At 38.2% G+C, this 12,279-nt stretch overlaps 1 protein-coding gene across 1 annotated transcript; it reads right to left on the bottom strand.

Annotated features, from left to right (window-relative positions):
- Positions 1-31: 31 nt before the first annotated feature.
- LOC101309903 (beta-galactosidase 5-like) lies at positions 32-4,512 on the bottom strand. Its single transcript, XM_004291782.1, has 18 exons — positions 4,336-4,512; positions 4,122-4,217; positions 3,902-4,014; positions 3,670-3,736; positions 3,486-3,578; positions 3,203-3,346; positions 3,017-3,105; positions 2,817-2,922; positions 2,644-2,731; positions 2,355-2,473; positions 2,096-2,257; positions 1,786-1,964; positions 1,515-1,624; positions 1,290-1,399; positions 1,028-1,138; positions 825-935; positions 513-715; positions 32-429 (listed from the first exon to the last, which is right to left on the bottom strand). The coding sequence occupies exons 1-18, from the start codon at positions 4,510-4,512 to the stop codon at positions 315-317; spliced, it is 2,193 nt and encodes a 730-aa protein (XP_004291830.1). The 3' UTR covers positions 32-314.
- Positions 4,513-12,279: the final 7,767 nt, after the last annotated feature.

Raw genomic sequence — 12,279 nt, forward strand, 5'->3', positions numbered from 1 at the left:
TACTAAAATCAGTGTGTTGTGAAAGAAGTCTCAACAGGAAGCATCAATATCATAATTTTCATTCAATCTTTTGCTAAATTGCAAATCAAGAATAAATTTCCGAGTCATTTCCGTGTACAAACTGAAGCCATCTAATTGAACTTTGTGGCAAAAGCACTTGCCTATACTGGACAAACTACTGTACAGAGAATCATGTTGCGAATTCAGACACCCATTCTGATAGTTATTGATAAATAACATTCAACTATATATCCCAGAGTCTCTGCTTCAGGGATTAACTTGGTGTGAAGACAATGTTGATGATAAATAGGCTTTCATCTTGTCACTGTTCTCTCAACCAGGGTGATCTTCGATGGATCGCCACCAAGTTCTTCAAAAACTACGAGTAAATTTTGTGTTGGCTTTAACCAGGACCGAGGGACATGATACCTGTAAAATCAAACCAAATGTGTTTGACAACTCGGAGAAAAATTCATGTTTGTCTTAACAGTTCAGTAGGTTTTAGGTATTACCATCGTTGAGTTGGTCGACCACAGCCTAGTTGACACTTTTTCTCCCGGTATGTCCCGGAGTAACTGCACGCACTACAGTCACCCTTGGCAAAAGCCATCCAGTATCTTCCTATACTCTGCCCGTTGATCCACACTTGACCCTTTCCCATGCTCCGCATGTCCAAAGCCAATGGTCCATTTCCTACCGGTGCATTAAAATAGGACTGCACATCCAAAGCCAACAGTTACTTTAGCTTGTACTAATTCTTACCACAGATAGCTGGTTATGTGTTCCTGTGCTTTCTCTTTCCCTCATTGTTTTGATATCCTTACCTTGTACCATTTCAACTGCTGGTTTCCAGTAGCTAGTGATGCTCTGATCCAATCAACAGATGAGGCTCCACTGGGAGAGATCAAATTCATTGCTTCTCCATTTAGGCCAACCTGTTTGGAAAGAGATTTATGTAAGATTGAAAGCTCTGAGAAAGGAGAATACAATAAGTGCCTAATAATATAGGGGGAAGTCTTTTCCTGACCTTGTAGAACCACTTCTGCATTGTTAAATCTTTCCTTCCCCGGCTAAGACCATCCAGAAAAACTGGACCTTGGATTCCTGTTGGCCATGTCTCGTAATGTAACCCACCATTCTTCAACAACAAAAACATAACTTCATGAGTGACTGAGTTAACTAATGGGATTAATTTTCTAAAGCATGTGTTGAAATTTATTGTTGCGGACTGATTCAGCTCATGCTGTCATGCAGCGTCATCTAAAAGTCGAGCTAGGAAGGGCACTAACCTGTAGTCCAACAGTTATGCTAAGCAGTGCAATTCTGTTTATTCCAGCATGGAGGTTCACAGGTCCTGTAAATGTAAAATGCGTCTGCTCCCTAGTTCCAAAAGCCGACCCTGTAATTATGTTCAGATTGGAGTCAAGACAGATGGAAAATTTGAAGCCTGAATCAAACACAACTATAAGTTCCTGCTCACTTTCTGTGGTAGAACAAGAAATGCTATGACATACCTGAGAACTGTCCATTGATGAAGACATGGATGGCATGGCCTGCTGACTGCACAGTAAGAGTTGGCCATTTTCCTCCATGGAGAAATGACTCCCATGAATTGATCTGAACGCTAAATAACAAAAAAAAAAAAGAAAAAAAAAGGTACAAGTATGATCACAAATGATGTATTTGGGGAAGAAGTTACTATTACACTACAATTAGAACAAAAGCAAGTATGACATGTTCAAACTGTGACATTGTTTTCATATTGAAGAAAAGTGCAGTGCTCACTTGGTCATGTACCACAGATAGTCACTGGTATCTCTAGTGACATTTATCTGCTCTAGAAGGCCAATAGTTGATATGCTCGACCTATCATGTAGAGAGGAAAGATCTTCATCATAAGTCTCCCAATAAAGCAACCGACTGTGAGTTGGGGTCATATGCACATGTGAAGTTGGGACTCCCACCTTGATGAAACGAGGAAATTGTATCAGTAACTTGAGAAAAACATAAAGATTAAGACTCATCTTAGTTTTTGACTTTTTGCAGTCACCTATTAAAATGAACGGACATTGCAATATGCTACTTTTTTGCTGACCTTTGCAGTGTTGAATACTGCATTTCTGCAATCAGGAAGTATACTGATGGACCAAGCAGGTAGATCATAGTGCATGTTATTAAAAGTGACAGTTGCAGCAGATTTCATATGAAAGTTCGAGAGAAAAGCTGCACAGCTTCCTGGTCCTTTGAATACATAGGCCTGCAAGAAAACCATACCACATGTAAACTTTTTCTGCAAGTCATCATAGCCAGAATTTTCCTACTAAGAGAAAAAGTATGCATAAGAAAAGTCGTACTTGCTGATAGGTTCCCAATGAAGTAACAGTAGGATCAGAAGAAACTAAAGCATGTTCGGATAGCTTAATAGCCCTATGAAGCGCCTTCAGATGAGAATATTTTGGTTCTCTGATCAAACCTGAAAACAGTTGAGCAGTTAGTCCCAACTGAGAGCTCAACGATATAAACCAAATCCCCGTGTGCCAAGAAATTCTTGAGGAACTTTTCATGATTTCTGAAGTTAAATTTATTTTGAAAATTCAGAGAATTGGAATATTGGAAATGAAGATGAAGTCTTCAGACTTTTACCATATTCATCAATTGGAGCATCATAGTCATAGCTTGTTGTAACGAATGGACCTCCAGCAGTGCGTCCGAAATTGGTACCACCATGATACTGTCATAGACTATACACAGTGAGGCTCAAAATTTCAGCTTTAGATTTTAGTCTTGAATTTGAACTGATTAACAGGGAGACCAACCATGTAGTAATTAATATATGAGCCACCCTTCTGTATGAACCGAGCGACTGCAAATGCCAAGTCTTGAACAGGTCGGTGGGGAACTGTGCCGCCAAACTCAGAAAACCTGATCATTTTTATTGTGTTGGTAGATATCAGAAGACTAAATTTGCAGAGAAAATCAATCATCTTCAGAGGTTACGGTAAAGATTCACACTTACCAGCCACTCCAAGCCTCGGTCCACAAAGTAGGCTTGTAAGGTTTGTTGGGAGTGAAACCATCACAGTAAAAACCATTACATGCATTTATCTGTCACCAAAATACAATCAGATCAAACCCAAGATACACTCTTGAACCAAATCTGAACTTAGTATTCAAGAAAACTGAAACTACTGAAATAGCTCACCATAGGGTCTGGGGCATCATCTTCCTTGCACATCACCCATGGGACTCCGGTATTCATTCCAACAGCCATTTTGGCAGCCCAGTTTATGTAGTTATGACCAGCAGCTCCAAGTGCCTTGACTTCTGGGCCATATTCATTCTCAATCTGCATATACACAAACAGACCAAACAAGTTCATGAGTTTTGGGGAAAATGCAGTTCAGTTAGAATGTGCTAAAATTCTACCAAAAAGAGTTCATAGGATTCCAATATATTACAAGCATATACATCAAGAATCTTGTTACCTGAGAAAGGATTATGGGGCCACCTTGTGATGCAAATAGCCTTTCATTTTTCATCATCTGGACAATTTTCTGGGTAAACCCTTGCATTGCCATCTTCAAATCAAAAATAAAAAGGAAAATCTTATAAATTTCAACCCACAGTAAATCTTGAAAATTTTAGGAAAATAAGGGAATGATGAAATACCTTGAATGGCCCATTGTCTGTTCTGAAGCTGATACCAGGTACATATTTGAGCCAAACAGGAAATCCTCTGTGTCAAATCAAGCACTGAAAATAAGATATTTGCCTTTTGCCAGATAAAAAAAAAATGAAGCTAAAGAAATAAATCTGATATGAATCGTTTACCCTTCCAACAATAATAGACAGAGTCCACATATAAGTCAAGAATTAATAAAGATAAGAACCAGTACTGTACCCAAAATTCCATTCTGCACAAACATAAGGTCCAATTCGCAGATGAAGGTAGAGCCCTGCTTTCTGTACTGTCCTTACGAACCGTACAAGATCGTATCTCCCCTCAAAATAGTACTGTAAACTCAAAAATCAAAACAAAATAAATTAGAAACCAAAAAATAAAACTTAAAAGATTGAAACTTAACAGAAGCAACTAAGAGAGAGGAGATCCAGAATAGTACATTGCCTGGAGAAGGTTCATGACCATTCCAGAAAACATAAGTATCAATCACATCCAACCCTCCATCTTTGGCTTTCTGTATAAGACCTTCCCACATCTGCAACAATCAACACACCCCATTTCAGTATCCACACGAACAAAATCACCAAATATTTCAAAAGAATTACAAAAGAACCAGACAAAAGTAAAGAAGAAAAAGAGAGTGAAGTGTATACTTCAGGGGTGCTTCTGGGATAGTGAATTGAGCCGGAAATGAGTAGTTTTCTCCGGCCATTTATCAGAATGGCCTTCTTGTCGTAGCTCACGGTGGTGCATTGGATCAGCTCAGAACCCACGAACAAGAAGGCCACCAAGTACAAAGCTAAAAGCTTGGAAACCGAGTGAGTTTCCATTTATGTAGAGGGAAATTTGAATTTTGAAATGAGAGCGTTAATGGTGTAATGTGTAGAAGAAGAAGAAACTCTGAGCTTTTCTGATGTACAACTCTGCAACTCTGCAGAGGCTGACAGCAATCACTGAGCTCTTGTTTGAAATATGTAGTACTGACTAGTACTGCAACTACCAACTTTATAATCAATTCTCTGGTCATGGTATTTTTATAAGTATTTGTTCAAATTTTAAGCTGACTGTTCAGAATCCTAGTCAAACAAAATCGTAACTACACTGTGTTCTAGACTTCTAGCTAAAAAGGTCACACTATGGAAAGCAATGGTTTTCTACCTTGAAGTTCTAAAGTTTTACCATATGTAACTCCGGAAATGTGAGATGTTATACTAGTTGATTACTATTTACGACATGTCTCTTACATGATGAACTAATCTAATGATTCAGAACCCAGATTTACGACGTGCGTTTTACACAATGAACTAATCTAACGATTCATAACATTGTAAAACATTATGAGTTTTTTAATTAGTGATTAATCGGAAATCAGTATTCAAATCCTAGTAGGTGAGATGGATTAGGAAGATGAAGATCACATGGCCAAGATAAAAGACCCACATGCTTTTGGGAGCATGTAAAACAAGCTCTCGTGCTTTCCAATTTCCATGTCCGTATAATGCATCTGCTATTTTGATATAGTAGTTCTGGAAATGGAGCCCATTTTCTTGTGCTATTTGCCTTTGTTAGTTTGTTGGCCAACTCCATTCAAATTATTAGTGTATGATATGATAATGCAGGGTTGTGTATCTATCTATATCTAAGCCAAAATACAGAGAGCCTTGTCTGATAATGAAGAGTTGTATATCTATATAGGTCTGATGACCATGTGATGTGTCCTCATGCTTCTGCTGACAAATCCTTTTCATATCAAATTGTTAACCAGTAGTATTTATGGTATGGAACCAACTATTTATGTGGAGATGATGATGAATCTAACATGTTCAAATCCAAATGGGTTGGACTGATTGTAACTTGCTCATGACTCAACACCAACTCTCGTCCTTATATGCACCGTCACCTATGAATCCTGATAATAGTATCAGTGGTACTTTTCAACATTATTTGAGATCGGAAACTTCTATATCGAATTTAAGTATCAGATAGTATGGTGTATACAACGTTAATCGTTACGTTTTTCACTCTAACACTGTAATATTCGATATCAAGAATAATTATCGTATCCGCGATATCAAATATCCTGTCATTGAATGATCATATTCGAGGAATGATTAGCAATCCGGATCACATTTTCATTGCTTGTTTCTTTTTCTCACGTCTTCCGGAACAGTGAAAGGCAATAAAGCAGGTTGGATGAGAAGCAAGGACACGTACTAAAACAGCAGCCCAGATATTGAAAGGAACATGATGGATGTTCAAAGCCATTGACACTCGTCTGGTCCACTCCCATTGAGACAGTTTCCTTCAAATCCACTCTTATTATTTGAGTGTTCATTTAGTGCGGCAAGGCACCTACCCTAATGTTTAAGGCACTATGGTGAGTATGGTCCTTGTAAACAGGTGGAAACTGGGCAATCCATGAAACTCTCCTGTGGTTTTATTATGATTTCATTATGTAACAGAAGCAATAACTCTGCTCTTGGGTTTGGTGTTTTTCACGCAAAGGCCATGTGATATTGTGATTAAGATTTATTTCTACTATAACTTCAATCTGAAGCATGAAATCATAGAGAAGACAATGAGTCAATGATGACTAATGTTTTCACTTAGATAGCCTTTATTTATGCAATTATGCACAAGACTTATGGGGGTGATATTTTTGTGAACATAGAGTAGTATAAAGTATGTTTTGAATTTCAAATCAGTCCTAATCATCATCACTGTTTCATAGGAAAAAGGAAAGCACAAGAAATTATTGATAGAAGCTGTCGATCACCAAAGGAAAAGGATGATAGAACCTGGTGGTTAGTCAAAAAATGAAAAGAACCAAAAGAATCCAAAAAAAGATTACATAACATCCGCTTATTTAAAAGTTTATGATGTACGTAATATTATTAAAATGAAACATATAGAATATAGAGATTAATGAACCTTCCCTGATACATTACAATTTACAAAAAGAGAAACAAGCATCAAAATGTGCAAGTTCAAAATGTCTTTTATTAAGAAATTTCCTAACTATTCTTCTAGAGAGTCCTTCTAGTGAGGATCCTTAAATCGAGGATTTTTCGGTTTATGGTTTAAAAGACATATTTATCTATCACATCTTAACATCTCATCCGTTCAGTTTTTAGGTCTATATGTGTAGATAAAAAAATGAAAATAACCAAAAGAAAGCACAAGAAATTATTGATAGAAGCTGTCAATCACCAAAGGAAAAGGATGATACAACCTGGTTAGTCAAAAAATGAAAATAACCAAAAGAATCCGAAGAAAGATTACACGCTATCCGTCTTCATTAGATGAAGAGCTTATTTTATTTAAAAGTTTTTGAGGTGTGTAATATTATTGAAATGAAACGTATAGAGATTAATGAATCATTCTAATACATTAGAAATTTCCGAAAAGAGAAATACGTGGCATGTAACAACCACCAAAATGTACAGATTCAAATTGTCCTTTATTAAGAAATTGCAAAACTATTCTATATCTTGGCTCAAACTTAAAGCTGAAGTTAAAAATGTCTGTTTTAAAAACTGAGATATCATTGGACGATGAGTTAGGAACGTGTAACGGGCCACCGTTCACGGCCGTCTGTTTCCCTCCACTTCATAGCAGGTCCCACTCAGCCACGCTAGATCTCCGTTCCGTTTACGTCGGTGCGAACCATCATAATCCAAATCAGCTGCACAGTCCGAGATTGTCGATGTCTTTAATAGGCTTGAGGCCCGAGATGAACATAACATAAGTAAAGCCCGATCGTGTGATTTGGGCTGGGGTGGAAAATGAAATGAAAACCGAACTGAGTGAGAGCCCATTTGCATTATGCAATGTGATTTGACATAATTATCCTTGTTGCAGTTGGCAGTATATTTCAAAGGTGGGAGAAACAGAGCAAACTTCAAAAAGACAAGGCTGCCATTCTCCTGGCCTCGCTTCCTGAGAAGAATAATGATCTAGTGATGGCGGGCATGATGTATGGGAAGGAGAGCGTGGTGTTTGATCATGTCGTATCGTTGCTTCTGTATAAGGAAAGAAAGAATGCTGAAGCTAGAGCTCGAGTGACAAATGATCAGAGTTGCAGCGGTTCAAAGAGTCCAGGTCTTCTAATTACTCGAGAAATAATAGAGGCAAAGAGTGTTATTACTGTCATGAAATTGGACACATTCTGAACCACTGTCCCAAGCTGGAGCTGAAGAAGAGGAATAAGAATTTGTTCTAAAGCATGCTCAATGCTCAATCCGACTGAATGTAATGTAGCTAGCTAATTTTGAATTTCATTCTCGTTAGATTGTGACAATTGAACTTTTTGAGGTAGGCTAACTTTCCTGTTATAAAAATCAGCAGCAACCATGACAAGCAAACAAGAGCGAGCAATACATATCATGATTTGTCTATGACAATGCTAGTGCAGAACCAGAGTGAGAAAGAACTCACTCTAACAGAACTTCCAACGGTTATCGCAGCTTTCACATCTTACAAATGTTGTCATAGGTTTACCGGCACTCGGCGCCTGCATCCAGAAGTAGGAGGTCGTGTGTTTCCCACATCGACAACATCGGAATTGATCAGTTGGATCTATTGCTGTAACTTCACGCTCACGCTCATACAATCCCATTTCTTTGAGCCTTTTCATCTCCGATTGCCACTTATCACTTGCCATTTCTGCTGAGGACATGTCTACCAGCCTCTCCGCCTTGATATCTCCAACAAGAACTTTCCTTCTTTTGGTCCTTGAGGTTAAAAATTAGTGTTCCATACCTCCCCTTCTGGGAACCATAGCAACCTCCCCAGCTCTCAAACAGCACAGACTCCACCATAACAGCAACTCTGATAGGGTCGCATGCAAATCTTTCATCATCCACAGACTCCTCCCAAACCTTGCACATAGCAACTCTGTTTTTATCGAGAAACTAATAGCCCGGCCCAATATTGAAAAATCCAAGCCTGCAATCTTGGGCCCAATTGTCCTGAATTAACCGTCACTAGGTTTCAGTTTCCCCCTTATAAAAACCGAGAGGTGTCTTTTCAGTCCAACGCCGAGGACTAAAAACGAGTGCGGCAGAGAGAGACAGCAATTCTACACCGGAGTGTTCTTCTTCTTCTTCAGGTATCTATAATTCTCTCTCTTTTTCACTTCTCCTTTGTATTAATTCATATAGAATTTCTCTATATCTTTGTTTTTGTGTGTGAAACTGTGAAAGATGAAAACATAGAAAATAGTACTTCAATTTTGTAATGTTCGTCTGGATCATCATTAGCACATAACCCTTGTTTGAATTTGAGGAGATGAAAACGTGCGAGTGTGTTCACCATGTTGGAATTTAAGGGATGAATGATTGTTTGTTTGTTTGTTAGGCATTGTAGGTGTTGTGAGAATGTCTCAGTGGCACTATTACTACTACCCGGATTACAAGCCAGACATGGACTATTACATCAATGGTCCACCCAGGGAGCCCCAGAAATTCAATGGAAAAGGTGATTTCAGGAGTTGGGAATGTGACGTATGTGATATCCTTGGGTATGAGGACGTTGCTGAAGCTTTGGATGGGAAGCCAGAGTCTATGAAGGAGAAGGATTGGAAGGTGTTCGATGCGAAAGCTTGCTCAATTCTGCGGTTCTACTTGTCCGACGAGGTCAGGAACAAAGTGGTGGCAGAGAAGACGTCTAAAGAGATTTTGGAAAAACTTGAGAGGATTTATTTGAAGAAGGAATCGTTCATCGAGAGGATCAGTCTCAAGATGCAGCTTTACAAGATGAGGATGGATGAGAGCACTACTAGTTTAAGAGACCATCTTGTGGAGTTTGACAGCAGGGTGCATGAGCTTTCGGATTTTGATGTGGAGCTGAGTGAGGATGACAAGGTTTCGATTCTTCTGGCGTCGCTTCCTGAGAAGTATAATGACTTGGTGATGGGAATGCTGTATGCAAAGGACAGTGTGGTATGTGATGAAGTCGAGGAAATGCTCCTCTTCAATGAGAATAGGAATGCACTGGCCAGAAATCAGAATAGAAATGGTGAAGTGAAAACTGGAGTGAACAAAGATCAGGGTTTCTGTGGTGTTGCAGTGAGTTCCTCTGCAGTGAACAAAGATCAGGGTTTTTGTGGTGTTGCAGTGAGTTCCTCTGGAGTGAACAAAGATCAGGGTTTCTGTGGTATTGTTGTGAGTCCCTCTGGATCTTCCAAGTCGACAAAAAATAAAAAAGTAGTAGAGTGTCATTACTGTCACGAAATTGGACATGTTCTGAATCACTGCCCCAAACTGGAGCTGAAGAAAGCGAGGAATATGAATTTCTAAAGCATGCTTACTTAGGTTGAATGTGTCTGGCTTAGGGATTTATGAACATATTTTACTTTCCTTGGATTATTAGTATTCCAAACATTGTGATGGTAGTTTTCTGTTTTCATGATACTTCAAATTGAAGGCTGTGAAGTACATTATGAAGCCATGACTCTTAGTTAAAAAAAAACCAGCACTGAATTATTTCAGTTATTTGGTTTGAAATCTTTTGTATTTTTCGGCCAATGATTTGGAATATTTAGTTTATGTAAACCAGCACAAGCAACCCGACCATCATAAAACAAACAGTGGTGCTTGCTTATTGATTTTCTGATGCGTAAGTTTCATGAATCCTAATTCCCACGGAAAAAAATTGTCATTACAAAGTTTAGTAAGGAGAAATAGATTTCTCAAAGCCATTCTGTGATTTACTTGCTTGTTTTGATAAAGGAGGTTGTTTAATGTTTAGTTTCTCGTTTTGAGTAAACGAAAATCTCTAAGTTTGCTGATTTTCTTCTTCATCAAGGATCTCTCTTTCCTTTGAGCTCAGATTCCTATGTACTTTGCATTGCTTGAAAGCTTAGGAAGAGAGTATGAACCTATATATACTGCGCCTTTGATCAGTACTATAGGATTATCTAAGGCTTTTAGTGGGAGATCAAAGTACAAGAAGTACTTAATTCACAATGTATGAATTTGAGGACATAGATAAATATGATGGGAAGAACAATTTGAGGACATGGCAACGTGAAGTGAGGAATATCTTAGCCGAGGAGGATTTGGAAGTTGTTTTGGAAGGAAAACCCTCTTATATGGAAGAAGACGAGTGGCGTAAGCTTGATACTTATGCCTGTTCTATAATTTGGTGTTATCTATCGAAGGAGATCAAATCTACTATCACAAGTGAGACAATGTCTGCAAAGGAGGTTTGGGAGAAACTTGAAAACAGTGTTGTAGAAACTTCTGCAAAGCGGATCAACCTCAAGAAGAAGCTTCATAAGTTCACCATGGGTGAAAATACAACAATGGAGGACCATATTAAGGAGTTCAACAAGTTGCTAAAGGAACTGTCGGACTCGAATGTGAGGGTCACCGAGGAAGACAAGGTTGCTGTTCTTCTTGCCTCACTACCTGAGAGTTTTGATCCTTCTTTGAAGTCCATGCTAGATGAGGATGATGATGTTTGTTTGGATGTAGCCATATCCATCCTTCTCAGTTCTAGTTGATGATAATATGAGTCTGTTTGGTATTCATAAAGCTAGATAAGCCAGCTGAGTAAACTTTATTATTTTGTCTCATCAAGTATGTTCTCTTGTTCTGAATGTATTCGGTAATCTGTATAAAATACAAATCCTGGCTAGCTTTTATGAAACTATACATAAGCTGTACATCTATCTTAAGTTAAGAAATAAAAGCTTGTTCTACATAACATATGTAGTTGAAAGACAATATACTCATTACAGTAAATGGGAATGAATCTGTAATCTTCAATTTTGATCAGACACTGGTTTGCAAATTAGCCGATACGGTGACTTACATAGGTGAGTATGAAACAATGAATCTGGACTAATGTTCTTTGTTATCCATTGTTTCTATAAACTCGATGTTACAGTAGTGGTAAATCGGAATATCAAGAAACGAATCATAGCTAGCTAGCACACTGTCCTGCATTAGCTGAAACTAGGCTGGATAACTGTGGTCAATATAGGCAAGTGAAAATGGAATACTAACTAGATTCTTGATGGTATATATGTTGTAAAGCAGACCAGTACTGACAGAAAGAAGAACATTGCAAAAGAAATTATGAGAGCAATGATTCATGATTGGTCATGTACGTACTGAAAATTATATGGAATAGAATCAAGTTGGAATATCAGATTTTTTCAGATTACGTACGTGTGCGTGTCCAAATTATCCTGCATTATATTACCAGAAAATTAGCTTCCTATATTCTCACATCAGAAAAGCTTCCTATATTCATGATGGTGTGAGTGTGGTTGCTGATTTCTGTTTCCCAATTAGATAATGTCGTTTCGATGGAACTGTATGAGAAACAGGACAAACAAATGCTATCTAGCTAAGCAAAGATAACACTCTTTTTGTCTATATGGAGGTCATGCCATTCCTATACTATACAGGATTTGAATAATTTTGATGCTTTAACTTGGAAGCCTATCGCTCCATAGTGGAAAACAGAATTAGCTTCCTCTAAACCATTCCAAGCTACTTACTTTGTTTATATACGCACACTTTATAGTTTATACTCGGTATAAATTCCTCATTCCCTTGACACCATTCTTCTCATTGCAGCTAGCA

This window comes from Fragaria vesca, linkage group LG2 (assembly GCF_000184155.1).
Source record: "Fragaria vesca subsp. vesca linkage group LG2, FraVesHawaii_1.0, whole genome shotgun sequence".
Taxonomy (NCBI): Eukaryota; Viridiplantae; Streptophyta; class Magnoliopsida; order Rosales; family Rosaceae; genus Fragaria; species Fragaria vesca.